The sequence below is a fragment of the Kryptolebias marmoratus genome, linkage group LG7 (assembly GCF_001649575.2).
Source record: "Kryptolebias marmoratus isolate JLee-2015 linkage group LG7, ASM164957v2, whole genome shotgun sequence".
In the NCBI taxonomy this organism is placed as follows: domain Eukaryota; kingdom Metazoa; phylum Chordata; class Actinopteri; order Cyprinodontiformes; family Rivulidae; genus Kryptolebias; species Kryptolebias marmoratus.
The window spans coordinates 5934657-5952818 of record NC_051436.1 but is presented as its reverse complement, the minus strand read 5'-3'; the positions used below and the strand labels follow the sequence as shown (position 1 = coordinate 5952818).

The 18162-nt window shown below is 39.4% G+C and overlaps 1 protein-coding gene across 2 annotated transcripts in view; it reads right to left on the bottom strand.

The window, feature by feature from the left end:
• The window catches only part of pcxb (pyruvate carboxylase b), a 393092-nt gene that overhangs the window by 275507 nt on the left and 99423 nt on the right, over positions 1-18162 (bottom strand). For both annotated transcript variants that reach the window (XM_017414395.3, XM_025005546.2), the window contains exon 11: positions 2354-2516. In XM_017414395.3, coding sequence (XP_017269884.1) covers positions 2354-2516 — 163 coding nt within the window. The remainder of the gene's footprint in view (positions 1-2353; positions 2517-18162) is intronic.

Sequence of the window (18162 nt, the reverse complement as noted above, 5' to 3'; positions counted from 1 at the left end):
AATAAGAATAATAATAAGAATAAGAATTCCACGAAATACAATAGGCCTTCGCAGCGCTGTCGCTGCTCGGGCCTAATAAGAATTCCACGAAATACAATAGGCCTTCGCAGCGCTGTCGCTGCTCGGGCCTAATAAACGCTTAATCCTCTTAAATGAAGACAACCAGAATTATTCCTTAAGTGGGCTGCGTGGCAAAACGGCTATCTGTGGAGATGTGCGTTCGTAAGCAAAGTGACTAAGGCTTCCAATAAAGCTCAGTCACCTGCATTGGGCTCTTTTATAGGAAAAACCTCTATAACAAGGACAACCACCACAGCAGCACTCCATTGATTTGAAGCTTTAAGGCAGAGCGGCCAGATGGAGGCCAAACAAAAGGTTGTCCTCGGCAAAAGTGAAATCTCAGTTTGAGCTTGAACACGTTTAATGAAGACAAAGCACCTGAAGGATTTTTAGAAGCAGAGATTTTCTGATCTGACAAAGTCTACATGAAAGCAAACTCCGTTTTGAGTGGAAAAAGGGGGGCCTGTTTATCTCCTCACTCGAGATGAGAAATGCAAACGTGTCTTTACGGAGGGAAAGGTTCGTCTTAAGCATTAATCGGGATCATGGCGAGAGGGATTTCTCACCCACTGGCAGCCTAAAGGTAACGAGTACATCTTTATCCCTAATGAAACCTGCTGCAGACTCATAAAGACAAAAATTGGGATTCCTCCAACAGTTCAGCTTCCAGAGGGACACGAGACGACACAGGAGTGGCTTCGGGGCAGCAGTGATTGGGTCTACCAGTCAAAAAACCGACTTCAACCCAAACATTCATCTCTGCTTCAGACTTAAAAATAGCCTTGTGCCGACACTCCACCAGCCTGAAAGAGCCCGAGAGGATCTGAGAGAGGATGGCAGAAAATCCCCAAATCCAGGTATGCAAATCTCATCACATCTGAAGACTCCGAAAACTCTGCAGCAAAGACGCTGCGAACGTCTCAATACTTCTCTCAAATTACCGTTTGCTGCGTCATTATGTGTATCGAGTGTAGATAAATCAGAGGAAATTGAAATTTACAACATTTCCACATAAGGCTGCCATGTGGAAAAAAGTGGAGGAGGATAAATGATTCATAAACGCACTTCTGCAGCGTGTAGACAAACAGAATATGTGGCTTCGGATGGATACACACTCATAATGTCCTTTGTCTCTCCTCATGTGTGAACGCTGACAAAGAAAGTCTCACACTGAAGCAAAACGACACCAGATACAGAGTGCCAAAAAAAAAACCCAAACATGACGACAACAAAAGACGGAAAATTTCACCACATAGGAAAGTATTAACAAAAAAAAAAAAAAGTGAACATACACCTCTAGGAATAATCTAACACTGAATCATTCACACAAAAACAGACATCACACCTCAATTTGAAGCCGTTCTATGAGATGACAGCGAGTCTTTGTTTTATTTTTCCCATTTAAATCTAATAAATATCTTTCAAACCACATTTTTGTTTTATATCACTTAGCTGAAGCCACACAAGTGCTTTGGCTAATTTGTGTTTGACATTAAAAAAACAAAACAAAACAAAAAAAAAAGAACACTACAGGGTCACTCACCTTAACTACAAAATAAAATTGCAGCTCTTGATTATACATTTAAACATCTCATTACAGACCCATTTTTTACTTTTTATTACCAATTATCCCTACTGAATTCAATGACTGGTCTCTGAAACGTTCATTCGCTTTTCTAATGACTTCTAATGTTTATTTTACAACAATTGTTTAAACGTTTCTAAAAACAAAGCTGACTGACTGTATTCATTATGCCGTTTTATATGATGTGAGCAATGGGTCTGAAATGCTTTAAAAAAAAGACTCATATGTCTTGTTATATTGTGTTTTAAATTTAGTTGCATGTTGTATGGAGAAACGCATATCAGACCCTCCGGGATTTCGCGATGTTGTGATCGCAACTATTAACGCAAAAAGAAGACCCGTGACGTCGCTTCCTGTTAACATCAGAATGCCGGGAGCGTGCAGGAGCAGCGACCGAAGCCAAAATGTGCGCTAATGCTTCACATTTGCCCACAAAGATTTCAGCAAACCAGTTTCCTTGTTGGTAATTATCTTACAAAACTAGGAAGGATTTTTGGTTTATATATCAAAAGTTATGTTTTTTTATTGATTTTAGTATAAAAAACCCCCGCAAATTTTAGTAAAATGCCCCGCGAAATCAGGCATTTTAGCTTGCAACAATCACAAAAAATGCTTGCGAAATCCTGGAGGGATTGACATATAGCCTGAGAGGCTGCAGCCTGATTTGCAGTACGTATGTCTGCAGAGGTATTTTAAGATGAAGCCTACCTCGATCCTCCCGGTGTCTGGCTGGAAGCCCCTGGCTGGGTCTTCAGTCGTCACTCTGCACTGGATCGCGCAGCCGTTCACCCTGATCTTGTCTTGCTTGAGGCCGAGATCTGTCAGGCTGCGGCCCTCGCACACGTGCAGCTGGGCATGCACCAGGTCCACGCTGTCGGAGACGAGAGCGATAATGAGGTGAATACACTGAATGACAACCGGAACATGGTGTGAACAGCTCGGCTTTCTTTGAGGTTAGAAAAATCTTTACCACGTATATCAAGGTTGAAAACCGTGGTGAGAACAACATTTTATTCAACAAAGATTTTCGGTGTCTTGGTAGGAAAATCGAGAATGACACGCGTGGAGCTGAGAAAAATGGGCTTTTTTTGCAGCACAGGAAAACTGTCATAAATACCTCAAACATCAGGAGTGATTTGATAATAAACTACAGCTGAATCGATAGTTTTTCTCTTTTCAAGTGGAGTCCTGACAAAATGTTCCTAACAGGATCTATTGAAGGTAGCAGGGATGTGGAAGGATTTTCAAACATTCATAATCTGGTTAAAATTTGCAGATTCAAGGAATGAATACAACCCTCACAACCTCTAAGAAACACCAGCACCTGGTAGTGACATTTTTTTCTGTCATGGTAATTTATTTTGAAAGGGTTATAAAGTGGAAACTATGGCAACGGGTGAGCTCAGTTTTACTGCCAGAATACGGGCATCCTTCCTGTACATTTAGTTTATCTTAACTCATATTTTAGATATTGTTAGATTGTTAGATTCCTAATTGTTGTTTAGTTTAGTTTTAACTTTATCATGATTTCATTTACATTATCTTAGCTACTATTTCGACTGTCTTAGCTCATGTTTAGATACGTTTAGTTTCATGACTTCATTTAGATGATCTTATATTTTATTTAGATAATACATGATTGATGTTTTTTATTTCTGTGTTTCTATATTTCACTTTGATGTTTTTATCTGTCGTTGATTCTGTTGTTATTGTGTTGTAAAGCACTTTGAGTCGCCTTGTTGCTGAAAAGTGCTATCTAAATAAATTTCACTTCACTTCCTGTGTGTTGATTCGTCGGACCGGTAAAAAGGAAGGACTATAAAGATCCCTAGCAGCAGCACATGTCTCTGTACCTGAAGCCTCTGTGCCAAAAATGATTTTTAGCTGTTGTTTTTTTTTTTAAGTCCGATCACGAGGAAACGGCGAGGGGTGTTTGCTCAACATGCCCATCCCTGATGATAGCTCCTTAAACCAGAAGTTCCCAACCTCCGGGCCGTGGACCGGTACCGGCCCGTGGGTAATTTGGTACCGGGCCCCACAAAAAGAATAATTAACTTACAGTATTTTTGGAGTCTGGAGGACATTTATTTTGAAAAACTGACCAGATTCTCTCCACTCCATCCGTCTATGACTCCCTCTTGATGCGTGTCAGAACGCTTATCTAGGTCACGTGATCCGTTACCGCTAAAAACAAACCCACAGGCAGCAAAACGAGTAAAAAACAAACGGCTCTGGAAGCCCTAGATGGGACCATCTGGTTACTGAGAAACAGGCTCAGAGCTCCTATTGATTCAGCGTTATGGTGAGTTGTATTCTTTGTGGTGTCTCTTATTTTGAAGGGCATGTTTAAACACAGAGAACATCAGGGGGAGGAGAGGCTGTTATTCATGTTGATAACGCAGCTAACAAAGCTACGAGGACACGTTAGGTTTATGTTTATTATGTTTTTAAAAAATATCCCCGTTTTCATGCCGCTCGTATCGTTTTATTTTGTTGTATTTATCCGCCACACCTTTGAAGGCCGGTCCGTGAAAATACTGTCTGATAATGAACCGGTCCGTGGAGCTGAAAAGGTTGGGGACCGCTGCTTTAAACAACCTTAGCTAGTCTGAAAAAGTCAATTGCTGCCATCTTAAAACAACTCCAATCTCAAAAACGTCATAACTGATCATTTAGGAGTCATTTTAAAAACCTGTACAAACGAATAATTTAGTTTATTTTACACAGTGGTCCATGGTTATTTGCAAACACAAATAGCAGCTACCTGTAGCACTTGTGAACTTCTGTCAGGGATATCATATTTCTGCAGGAATAACCATGACAGCAGTGTAAAGATCACATGAACTAATCATCAATCGGGCCAGAATTAAACTCTATTTCCTCAAACTGAGGCCTGAAACTGATGTCAACACTGAAAATGTTTCTGTGGAACCAAAGACGGATCAGCAAATCCACTTTATTTTCACTGAAACCTGGATTCTTTATTAGCGCAGAATATAGATCACAGCTGCAGAAAAGCCCAGAGTGAGTTTGAAGAATTTCTGTGACTGATGACAGAACTGTTTCGGTCAATAAACCGAGACTTTTCTCCTCTGGCTTTGATTAATCCTGATAAAACAACGTCTGTGTGACATTTTGGTGCATTGATAACTGTCAGCACTGTGTGTGTGTCGAGGCCGACCAGTGAAAATCGATTATATTACAGACATGGTTAGGGGGGGTACCTTTCCAACAATTTAAGCATTACATCGAAAGCTCAACTGGCACCTTCATCCCTCATGTAAAAAAAACAACGTTTGAAAAATGCGTTTTTACCCAAACTCGCTTGCATAACCAGACGTTTGACGGTTGAGTTTGTTTTTCGCTTTAATCTAATTTAGGAGGGGAATCTAAACGTTAGCCTGGCAGAGTGCACTTTAATTTTCTTCCAATTCCCTGAGCTCTAACCCTCATCAATGCTGCCTCATCTGTATGCATTCATTTAAATTTAAAGCTCAAAAGAGACTTTCCGGGTTAATCTTCATGACCTTGCTCAGTCGAATACATATCTTGATTTTTTTTTTTAACTTTTCTTTTTGCCCCTTTTTTTTGTTGGCATTTTGGAAACATTTTAAACAGAGTTGTTAACAGACAGTGGGTGGGAAAAACATTTCTTACATGGCAAAATGAAAGCTTCCCACCAGCTGCCAAACAAACACTCCACTGGGAAAACCTTGTGCCGTCATGGGTTAATGTGAGAAATATCAAATTCACTTTAAGAAGGAAAAACATTGCAATTCTGTCCTCTTAGTTTATTTGTTTTTTTACCTACACCATGGCTAAACGGAGGGAAAACTCTGCTACAGCCTTGTGTTTGAAAGAAATGCAGGTTCTCTCCTGACAACTGATTTCCAAGCTTGAAAGCTTCATTTCTGCTTAACGAGCTGAAACAATTTGTGAGACACATCCCCAACACTGGTGATGGAAATTCTTGTTCATTTTACTACATTTTTTTATTCAACTCCGAGTACTTATCTCAAAGATGTATAAAATCAAAGAGGAAACAATCCCAGCATCGCAAGAAACAAACAATCCCCCAGAAGACCTGAGATCTGTTATAACTTTTACTAAGATTTCAGAGTTTAATGAGCTTGTTAGTGCCTCAGCTTGTTTAAAATCATTGTAAAAAAAGGCTATGTAAAGCACATTCTAAATCTTAATATCCAAAAACTTTGTTTATGTAACAAGCTCCTCTAAAAAAACTATTTTGCACTGGAAATATATGGATCTGATTTAAAGAATTTAAATTATGTCAAAACAAGGAAATGAAGTTTGGAAAGTGTGCAGATTAGACTGAGGCTTGAAGACCAAGGAGTCTTCAACAAACTGCTAAGAGGATTGCTAAAAAAAAAAGCATATAAACTTTGAGTTTCCAAGTCACCGTTTGGTTTTTGTACGCATGCAAAAACATGGAGAACCTCTTCTCAAACACTCAACACAAAGATGATAGGGGTTCGACATCTTGCCAAAAAACACTTGTTATTGAATGCACACCTCCCTGACTTTTCAGACTTTAGGAGCGCCAACCCTGCAACGTTGCCTGAAAAACGATCATGGACGATCAAAGATGCTTTACACAGTGTAGAAATCAGTAGTACCGTTGGACAAAAGGCAATCAGCCACTATCAGTCCAACAACTGACAACTGGTGATAGGTTCACAAAGATGTGTTTAAGAGTTTTTTTTCTTTCCATTTATTTTTGATGGGGGATACACTGCAATCCTTGTTCGCTGTACAGTTGTAGAAAAAGGCTGTCACCACAAAGAGTCCAAAGTCACTTATTTTGGGGTTATTTTTGGTTTTAAACCCAGGAGTTACTCGAACCTTTAACAAGAAACCTGTGGAACCAGCTCTGAGCTGGTATTAAAAGGCTAAAGGCAGCTTTGTTGTGCTTTATCAGAGGCAGGGTTAGCTTCCAACACAGTGTGCCCTAATTGTCACGGCACAGGTTAGAATTGGAAGCTGGAACTTGCAGGAAAATCGTCTCAAAGCGACGTGTTTTCCTGTTGGCTGCAGCCCTGGTGCACCGCGAAGAGGCCACGGATGAAAGGAGGCTTTCGGAAGGTCGCGCTGGTTGTGACACAGCCACCGCGGCACATCACAGAGCTTATTAAATCCACTTGTTTAAAACGTGAAGACGGTCTCTCTCTGTGATGCACTGCAGGGCTCATTTTGTCTAGTTGTTACAAATATTATGGGCTATTTTATTGGTACGTTCTGCTAGTCGTAGATATTCTAACCACAGGGTGAAGCTTCATTATTATTACTTTTTATTTGCACCTAGTTTTAATATGTCTCAGTTGATTTTAAAATGATACTCGAGTCCATAACTCTAAGTTAGAAATTTTAAGAATCAGGAGCAGCACAGGAGAGGATTGTTTGTTTTTCTTCTTGGTTCTTTGGTAAGCAGCTGCCTACGTTATAATAAACTCTGACTTTTAGAACATTACTGCTCCAGAAATAAGTTTAACTATATCTTGCCATTTTGACTGTAGTAAAACTTTTCACCAAATTTGTTTGCCAGTTTAAAACAAATGAATTATGCAGATCCCAACTTGGAGATAACAGATAAACAAGTGCAGTAGCTCTGTGTACAAAACGAAGTAGAAGTTTAAGGTTTTCAGAGTCATTATAAGACCAAGGTGCAGCCAGGTGCTGCTAATCAAATATGTTTAATGAGCTGATAACCACCAAATGCGATCACCTCTATCCAAGCTCAGATTTCCACAGTTCACTGGTCTGTAGAATCCAGCCGTGATTTAAAAACGACACTACAGAGGAAAGTTACCAGCAGTGACACGATTTCATTAGGAAAAATAAAAGACTTACTCTCATTTCAGACGCTACAGGCCTCAGTTGGCATGTCAAAGGTTTTAGTTGAGAAAAAGGTCAATGAAAGACTCAACAGGTACAAAGAAGGGTTCCCAGGAGAAAGCCCAAAAGCAGCTTGGAATCAATTTTACTTTCCTTTGAGTTGTAAGTAAAATCTAAAGTAAAATCTAGTTGTTTGTTTTTTATTCCTTCTCGAATTTATGATTACGGACCAAAATGTAAACAGAATTCAAGTTTGCTCCTCTTCACACAAATAAATAGCTACAAAAACAAGCTGTTGACCTTCAAATACTCCTCATTATTTATATCCAGTTTTTGCCACGTTCCAAGCACCCATCTTCAAATGTGAACACGGACTACAAAAATCAAATTACATTTTGCCCGAAGCCTCACAAAAGAAACCTACTTCTGATCTGCAGTATTACCTTGCTCAGGGTCTGCTCTGTCCATTAATTGGTGAAAATTCAATTAAAAACAAATTAAGTTCGGAATGTTCAGAAACAAGCAGAATAATGACCGATAAGAAGGTCTACAGGTCAGATTTTGTCTGTCGGTTCCTCAGAATTGCATTAGGTGATAACGCAGGCCAGTCTGAGGCCAATGCCATTATTCTTGATACTGTGTTCAGTTAGTGTGTTTCAAATATTAGTCAGAAATCTCACAGCAGTTCATATCCAACAGCAGTCAACTGAAGCTGTGATAATCTACCTTCTGATGACTTTAACTCTCTTTAATTTTTAAGTAATTTTACTATTTCATAAAAAATATCAACATAAAAATGGGTGTACTCATTCTGCACAGATCTCAAATTGCACTATTGCCCCTTATACATGGGACCTAATTCAAAAGTCCGGCTCTACTCCACTCCACTCGGCTCTATAAAAAATGCATCGTGGATTTTGCACAGAGGAACGCCTCCTTGTGTCCCGGGGGGGGCATGAAGCAGGGCCGACCCGGCTGGCCCTACTCCGAAGCAGGGACCAAAAAATGCAGGTGGAAACGCGCACAAAGCGAGCCGAGTAGAGTGGAGCCAGGACCTTTAAGGCCCGTCTAAAAGGGGCATATGTCTCTTACTGATGCATTTCGAAACTGTATCAAAATTGCATTATTCTTAATTTTTTCAACAAATACATGTTTTTTTTTTTTAAGAGTACATACTGCCATGCCAAGAAAACAAAAAAAGCACTGGTGTATTCAATATATGCATTTTATTCTGTACCAACTTTTTACTTTTCCACTACAACAGAGAGCTGATTATCTGAAAAAAAAAATGTTTGTTTTAGAAGGGTCAAATAATTGGCCTGCATTAAGGTAACACGGCTAAGAGGTTCAGATTAACTGGGTTAAGAACTCTCAAACATCCATTAAGAGCTTAATAAATCTGGAAGAACAGTGGTGAGCCATCAACCTTCAGAAAGACATAGGGGTTAAAAAAAAAACACCAATTTGAACCAATTTAAAAGGTTTGATTAGGTCAAATTAAAGAACACTTGAAATCATTGAAACTACATGGGCATACAGTCTTAAGAAAACTTTTTAGAGAAGCATTTTTAAACCAAAGTTTTCATTTGATAGGGAGCTTGAAGACTGGACTTTGAAGTATTGGGAAAAAAGGGGGGATTTCGTTTGATGAGTCCAGATTTATCAGAGGTCAGAAGGGCAGCAGATAAAATGGTGCACCCATCCTGCAGAGTTTCTGAAGGACAGACGGAGGAAATATGTTTAAAAATGACAAGTACTTCAAGATAAACGAGACATTTCCATACACGGATCTGGTCACAGATTCCAGACCTTTACACTGCCCTGCTCGGGTTGACCTGGTAAGGGTTCAGCCTTTCCAATGGATGGTCTATGAGGATCGTTTCCAAGCTTTTTGGCTGACAACATAAATTCAGACAGAGCTGAACCAAATTAACTCAACTTACAGGCTCCGACTGGCGGAGGGAAGATGGCCTCGACTCAACCACAGCATTTTTGGAAACCGTGGCAGAGAATAGTGAACGTTTTGTGACTTTTTTTTCCCCACTTGTTTACTCATTTGATGGCAAGTTTCGGGAAGCTGAGCTATAACAACCCGTTGACATCAAGGTGGCACTTAATCAAGATGGAAAACCACAGACATTGTGTAGAACAGAGTAGTGCTAAGACTGGACACTTTGGACACTTTTTGCAGCGGTCCAGTTCTCACATCCTCATTACAAGATCCCGATAAAAAAGAAGTCCAAAACTAGTTCTGCTTTTCCATGTTGGACCTGTTTAGTTGCGGTTTTCTTATGCTTATGACTTTTACAAACCTTCTGAAAAGTATTTGACCTTAAAGACAAATAGATTTCACCCAATTGCATCCTACAATTTGGTCTTTGACATGCCATCAGTACTTCTACCACACAAACAGACACATTTACCATTTGACCTTAAAGTCAGGGTAATAACCTTGCTTAAGGCGACCATTGTGCTTGAATATGTTTGCTTTCTGATAAACTTAGAAATACACTTACTGTAGGACCACATTTCTGAAAATTTTAACATGCTCGTCTCAATACACACACTTAAGTTTGATTTAAATATTTCTTATTGTAGCTTGAATGTTTAAATGCCTTTCAAAGTCAGCCTTTGTTGAAAGAACCCTTATTTTACACTTGAGTGCTAAAGCTCCACTTTAAAGAACTCCAAGACAAATCAGGTCTTACGGTCTCAGTGAACCTAAACTAAATTTGAACTTAGCAGGACTCCCTCCTGCAGCTTCAAAGATGAAGTAAACTCTTTCATCTAAAGTCTGGGTCAGGGCCATGCAGATATTGTTTATCCACCAGTGCAAAGGTTTTATCCAAGCTAAGGCGAGATTTAAACAGTCTAACACTCAGCCTCACAGTGGATTTCAGATGTGGCATGGCACGGAGTCAGCTCTGTGTCAGCGTTTACGTCGTGTTAGCTGCTGCTCATTACAAGACGAGACCTTTTTTAAGACACGTTGTCCTTCAAAATATGGATGCTGCTTAAATTATAATACAAGGGCATTAAATCTGCATGTGTTTATTGAATTTAAAAAAGCAAACTGGTTGGTTCAGGCTGATCTGGGGTTCATATTCTGTGATTATTTTAAAGGAGGATATGTCTGGTATGTTAGATGCAGAGATGGTGTACATGCAAAAATCCTTCCAACAGTTAAAACACTGTAATTTTGCATCGGTTTCCAGATGTTTCTTTTTTAAAAACACCATTTTTTCGTGGGCTTCTGTAGGCTCTATGGGAAATACTTGTGTTACTATGGCAACCTGTTACTATGAGCTGTCAGTATGCAATCGGTCATGATGCAGGACCCCACCGCATCTTCTCCGTGGTTCTGAACAACGCGACGATGAATACGCATCGTTTTGTGTTTGATACTACATAAATACATTTGGTGTAGTATTTAGTACATTAGTGCTGCTCCAGTATGTTTTTAATTAAAAAGCAAGTCGCAAATTGAATTAAATCACAAAGTATTCATTTAGCAGCAAATTCAAAACTTCAAGGACGATGTAAGAGACTGAACAGGGCGATCCAGCTCAACAGAACTGGGTTCTTTAAGTCTCATATGTGCTAAACTGATAGTTTGTCTTTCATTACACTGTTGATTTACGCTTCCTTCCTCAGTAAATCTGCCTGACACCGTGACAGCCATGTCACACAGTAAGATAAAGCTCTGCTAATAGTCTGCCATCAAATCCCTGGGTCTTAGATCAAGTTTTGGGAGGGAATACCAATATTTCAATATTAAAAGAATAAACCTTTTGCCATTATCTGTGTGATGGCAAACTCTGATGAACTTTGGACACAACTGCAGCAGCCATGAAGCCGCTGTTGGTACCTCAGCAGGACGCCTCTCAGTTGTTGACTGGTTCTCACACCATAAAATAATTAACAGCTGATGGCAGCCATTTCTCCTCATCTGAGCTTTCCTGGTGTCTCAGCGGCCTGACAGGCTTATAATTATTACTATTTGGTCTGCCGCACAATTGTGCGTTTACTTTTCAGTCTCTTCAGTGTCAAAACTTCAGTGTGGACTACATTTTATTTTATGTACCACAAAGCATTTATTCCTAAATGTGTCTTTGTCTGGCCATCTTTCTGCAGAACCGTGTTTAATGTGGAAAATGGTTATTTAAACAATCGTTTTCTAGACCTTACAATATGTGGATGTTCAAAAATGTAATAGTTGCTTAATTTTCATAGACTTTCACCGAGGCTTGTAAGAGGTTTGTTGTAAAATTTATTTTCCAGACTCAAATTTTCAGATTCCTTCATTTATTTAGCTTATTTTTACCCTATAAATGCAAACAATTACTATTAATTTATGGCAAATAAAGCCACAGATGTCTGTCTTTTTATATGCAAACTGTGACCACGATAAAAAGAATAAATTGTTTAAGTTGTTTCTTTAATTTACCAACATACAATCTGATAGCTATGAGCATCTTAAATTTACAAGATTCCTTCCAACAAAGGGACATTTATACCTTTTAAAGGGGGATAATGCATTCCCTTGCAAAAATGATGATTGTTAGCAATTGTAGGTCATCTTCAGTGTCAAGAGGAGATTGAAGGTTTTGTTATCAAGTAATTTAATTAAAATTAATTATCCGGATTGACCCAAGTTCTGCTCAGGTTAGACCGTCAGGGTCTGGGTCATAGAAGCTGAATAAATGTTCTGACCTGTATTAGAGGGAAGGGCTTCTCCACAGAAATACTTTATTTTCCATTAAATTATCAAAAAGTTAATTAAAATCTCCACAAGCCTACAAAAATACGCTAATGCAGTACTCTAATCTTTTTGCCTTCACGTCTGTAGTTATAAACAACTTCTTTTCACTACATACATCTCTAGATTATCACTAAACATGGAAATCACATTACCCCACCCCGAAGTCCAGCGTGCCGATAATATCCACCAGCAAGTACAAAACTTTGTCTAAATTTGTCACACATACACACACGGACCATGAAAGTTGACTACTAATTGCATATCACTTTCAGTCGTTTCACTCATAGCTCGTTAGCAAGGGAAAAGAAGGTGGCTGTGCGCCCAGAAATAAAAGTGGGAGGCAAAGAGAAAAAGGAAAAAAAAACAAAAAGAGAACGAAGCAGCATAGCAGCTTGTGGCCGTAAGAGAAGAGAAAAGGAGAAAACAATGGCAAAACAGGGAGAGAGGTTACAATAATACTCCAGTCTGCTCTTTAGAGCCATAAGGATGAAAGAAATTGAGAGATAAAAGCTAGATGATGGCTATACTCCCCCCCACTCGAAGCAAGAGAGGACAGAATTACGCAAAAGGGGGGAACGAGGGAGTGGGAGTGTGGCGAAAGATAAAAAGCTGAATGCAAACCGGAGGAACGAGTGGGAAAAGTGGGAGTGTGGAAGAGATTAGATTTGCTAAAAAGGACAGTGAAAATGAAGGTGGAAAGAAGAGGAAGGCTGTTGGAACTGGAGTGGGAAGGTGGGAAGGAGTGGGATAAGAAAGGGAACATCCGTGTCAAATCGAGAGGGGGGCGAGAGCACAGGAATAATGACTGACTCAGTGAGAGTGGAATATGATCAAACTAAGAGGATAGGAGAGAGGCAGAGAAAACCAGTTATTGTAGCAAAGTTAAAGGGAGAGAAAGGAGCTTAGATGAGTCAACAGTTGGATAAATACCTAATGCTTTCATTGCTGTATGATGGGATAACTGGCATCACTCACAGCTACGAGTTGGAAATGGAAACACTGTTGCAGCAAGACCATTTTAGAGAGCGGTAATAGCTGCACTGGTTATTAAGTGTCTGTTTCATATTTATCGGATATTAAAGTGGGCACTAACAAATCAGAAAGAAAGCAAATTAACCCTGTTCTCAATATGTCCTCTCCTCTGTAACTTTAGTAAAAATGATATGCACAGAAAATAGGAGCCATAAGGAAGTGAAAGAGGTGGAAGGGTTGATGAAAAAGACGAAACTGCCGAAAAAATGTAGAGATCGTCAACTGTGCAATAACACTAAAGAGAGGAAATGGAAAAGCTTACATTGTGAGTTGTCCGGGAATGTAAAGATGTGTGTGCACAATGGAGTTTTAAAATGAAATCAGTAGTTTCTTCGGCCCTGCATTGTGGGAGGTGATTGCTTCGATTTAAAAATGTAATTCATATAACTTAGATGACTCTAAAGGCATGTTTGTTTCTAAGGGGATTCACTTAACACTAAAGCAGATAAAGTGTAGTAAACTCTGTGAATGAACCGTTAACTTCCAGCACAACTCTTCTTGGGCCATTCATTAACCGTATATAGAAATAATGGACCTCATACGACATCCTGGAATTTGAAGCCGGACCAGCATTGCCATAAAACTTAAACAGGGACAAGCTTAAGTCCCGCCCCCTCCATGTAAACAAACGGGATTTTGACCTTTTCAGAAAAATACAAACACCGGTACACTTGACTCTTGCCGAGTCACAGTTCTTACTTTGCTGCTGTATGATCAGATGTTAGTTTAGCCATAATTAGTTAATCCATGTCAGGTGACATCAGGATCGTGTGCAGGAAAGTAGGCGGGGCTTAAAGCCCTCTATTCAGAATACGTTGAGTCTGGTTCCAAAAATACAGCATGAAAATGATAGTTTCTGTAAAACTGGTCCTGTTGGCTTCAGTTCCCAACAACAAGAGAAGGCAGGGACTTTTAGTCTAGTATAATAAGCTCAATGATGCCATTTCTGCTGTAATATTTTCTCAGCTGGACACCTACTGTTCTGGAGGTACGCAAGTAAATTAATTAATACTCTTGAAAAAATGTAATAAAGTTGGGTATGTAGGTTGAATACAGTGTGAACAGAAAGTGAATACTGTAATATTATATGTTCACTAGTCCGATTTTCAGCAACATACTCTGAGAATTTTCTTTTAATATAGTAATCTGCTTTCAGATTCTCGCCACAGGCGAAATATTTTGTTATAAATATGTTATAACAGTGAGACCGATGGCTGAATAATAATTAGTTTCAGGAAATTGGCTAAGATTATTCGTTTGCTCTGCTGTATTGCATCAAAACTCGCACCGTTTGTGATAAAAGGAGTGAATCATATCGTATGGAACAATTGCTTGTGCTTGTTTAATCTTTTATGTAACGTGGATTTTATTGGCCACAGACAAGAGATGCACAATCTTTGTTTACACTCCCTTTTCTGTAAGAGATATTTCCTTTTTCCTATCTTCCATTTCTTTCATCTTTAGCTACCTTCAACCCTCTTCCCGTCCGTGGCCATGAAATGAAAAACTCTTTTTGAAGCGAGATCTTGATTTCCTAACTTCACTGGTGTGATGAGTCTGAATCGCTTTAGATCAGGGTGGGTTTGTGTTTCTCACGATTGTGCAAGCTGCATCTACAATATATACTTTTTTTTTTTTTTTTTTTTTTTTAAGATGACTTCAGGGCAAAAGCAACCCAGCAGAATGCATTTTGCCTTTTGCTAAAACTAATCCACAGTCGTGTTCTAAATGCGAATACAAACATCGCACAGTATGAACTCTCATACAAATACATGACTATAAAAATAGCCGGCGTATAATAGGATGCATAAAGAGATAGATGCGCAGAAAAACTGAATACAAAAGGAGGACGTGGTAGCCATGATAGCTGAGGAGTAGGAGAAAAAGATAAACAGACAACAGAAGAAATCAAGAGGGAGAAGCAGAAGAATGGGAGTGCAGAGAAAAAAAGAAAACCCACTGAGAAAAAGGATGAGGACAAACAGATTGAAGAAAGTATGAAGGACAGATGGAAAGGCAAATAAAGACAGGAGAGGATGGCGTCTTGTGTGAATTTCATTAGATGGTCTTAGACGGCAAATAAAAAGATGGGAGGCATGGGAAAATGGAGCAACAGAAAGCGAGATGGTAGGAAAGAGGGGGGAAGAAATACATTTGAATAATTGTGGCATAAGAATGGCAATTTGACATCAAGTTAACCGACAGCCAAAAAAAACAAAAAAAACTGTGCGGCCTTTTCGACGCAGAAATCTACACAGAACATGTTGTAGATGGAAGGAGGGAGGGGGATGAGTCACGGTTTATCAATGTGGGGGAAATACAAAAGCAAAAGAGGGGAATAAAGAACAGAAATGCATTTTATAAGACTCAAGTTTGTCTTTATGAACATGGATAAAGTAACAAGGATGGATAGTTGGACGTAAGTGGAGCCGGGAAGTGCAGGAGGGCGATGGGAGGTCGAAAACAGACCGAAACACGTTTTCCCAGCAGACGTCCGCAGACAAAGCAGATTCCTATCTGATTAGATTTCCTCGTCTTTTCAGCTCATTTTCTCTCTTTTCTCAACGCCTCGATATTGGCCTATTAATTAATTCCAGTTTTTCTTCTTGTTATGAAGCAGATGGAAGAGTGAGGAGAGGAATACGAAATCACTCCGGCCTCCAGAAGGCGGCGAGGAGCACGATGAGAAAAAGGCCAAAAGGGGAGCGAAAAAGAGCGTGCCGATAAGGAGGGGGTGGACGGACAGAAGGAGGAAAGAATGACAAACAAAAAAACAACAATACAGCTTTAATAATACTGCAAACGGCCACACCAGTAGTAACGGAGCAACCATAAAAACATAGTTTGCATACGTACGACCTCCTTACTCCTGAGCTGACGTGAGAAGCGCTCATACAGACAGCAGGGACTCGTGCTCGCCACATTAAGAATTTATGAGCAAAATGATGAATCCCAAACAATAGGTTTCAGAATAAAAGCCAAGCTAAAACTGACAAAATGAAAAGGCAGCATTTCTTGATGGAATGAAGGTCATCCACAGCCTTGAAGCCGAAGTTTTGAACAAAGATCCCACGCGATCCATTACTGCTCAGAGGATGACTCTGAACTACCACAGCACCTCGTTTTAGCTTAATGTTGATAAAACTGAGTCAGCAAAATAGTTGCAAAATTAAAAAAAAAAAATGTTTTTATGATTAATCTGTGGCAGCCATCTTAAATCAGGTTGACTCTTAAAGCTTAGTTGTACATCCAATTATTACTTTCTGACAGTTTCATTAAAATCCATCAACTGGGTTCAGGGTTTCCCCCCTTTTAATACACTGGAGGAAACCTTGTGGTTCATAAGATATTTTGCTAACAAGCAGAAACATGTGCACAAAGGGAATTACACGACTGTCTGCTTTTTTAAAGACAGCTGGCAGTAATTCTGAGACACAGAAAAGAGGCTAAGCCCGGTGGTAGGTGGCCCATCGCCGGCCGATCGTCAGGCGACCGTCGGCTGACCACGATTCAGTAAAAAAAAAAAAAGATTAAAGTAAGCAGGAAAGTTGAAAATATGTCTATTTATTATGTGATATATTGTAAAACTACAGTTTTACAAAAGCGCACCTTTGAAATACTTTAAACAAAAATACAATTAAAATAAATACTAATTGTTTGCACCTGATTTGAATCCTAATTTAAGTCACATTTACAAATAAATTAAATTAACATAAATGAAAAAATGAATAACAACAGAGAACTCAGAGAAAAACAGACAGATGCTGTACTGTACGGTGCTTTTTGTGGCACAGGCTGCATGTTGGATCATTACACAAAACATATCTAATGCTGAATTTAATAGCATAATTTTACTGTTAAACAAGGATAATATTTTCACTAAGCATAAAAAATGCTTACCATATTCGGTCTTGTAAAGCCACCCGCTGAATTTCAGCTCAACTAACCATTTTTGGTTAAACCCGCTCGTTCCATGTTTGTTGCTGTGGCTCTGACGACGAGCTAACTCCAGGTAGCTGAAGGCGACTCTGCCTCAGGGCTCATTAGAGTCACGCAGGGCTCCGCGCTGATACAGGCGAACCAGCTCCGCTAGAGCATCGAAATCGGCCATTATGAATGGAGTGCCACACTCCATTCATTACGTTTTTAAAAAATGGCGTATTTATAATAAACAAGCGGAGCTTAGCCTGGCGGCTTATAATACACTGGGGGAAACCCTGTGGTTCATAGGATATTTTGCTAACAAGCAGAAACACGTGCACGACTGTCTGCTTTTTTTAAAGACAGCTGGCAGTAATTCTGAGAGACAATTACATTGACAAACAAGTGAACGGTGTCCATTTACAAGCTCTACAATAAATTAATGAAACCACTTCTCTGCTTTATAAACTGATGTATTGGTTGAAGTTTATAGCAGGAATTTGTTTTTACTAAAGCATCCTAATTGAAAATTTTATCAGCATAAGAAAGTGGTAGGCTGAAGGACAACCTGGTGCAGTTTTGTTTTAGTTTTATGCTGTTTTGTTTGATACAACAGTTAATATTTGATTAGACCCTTCTTTCCTAAACTTCTATTAAAGTTTCAGAAAATTTTCCAAGTTCTTAAAAGGAGAAAAGAGATCTTGAAGGTCAGCCTTGGCATCAAAGTTTAAACCTGGACAGCATGTCAGAAGCAGATTTAAGTTCAATGAGTATTTGACATTTGACTTGTACTTCAACTTTCAACGTGGTACCTCGGTATGTTTCAAGGCCCTCCTGGGAGCTTATATTTGTGAGAGCACGACCACATAGGCCTCCAGATTGATGTGTAAAATTGATGCGCTGAGGTGTCTTTGAAAACTCTGAACAGGTCGTTGAAACTTTCACCTGA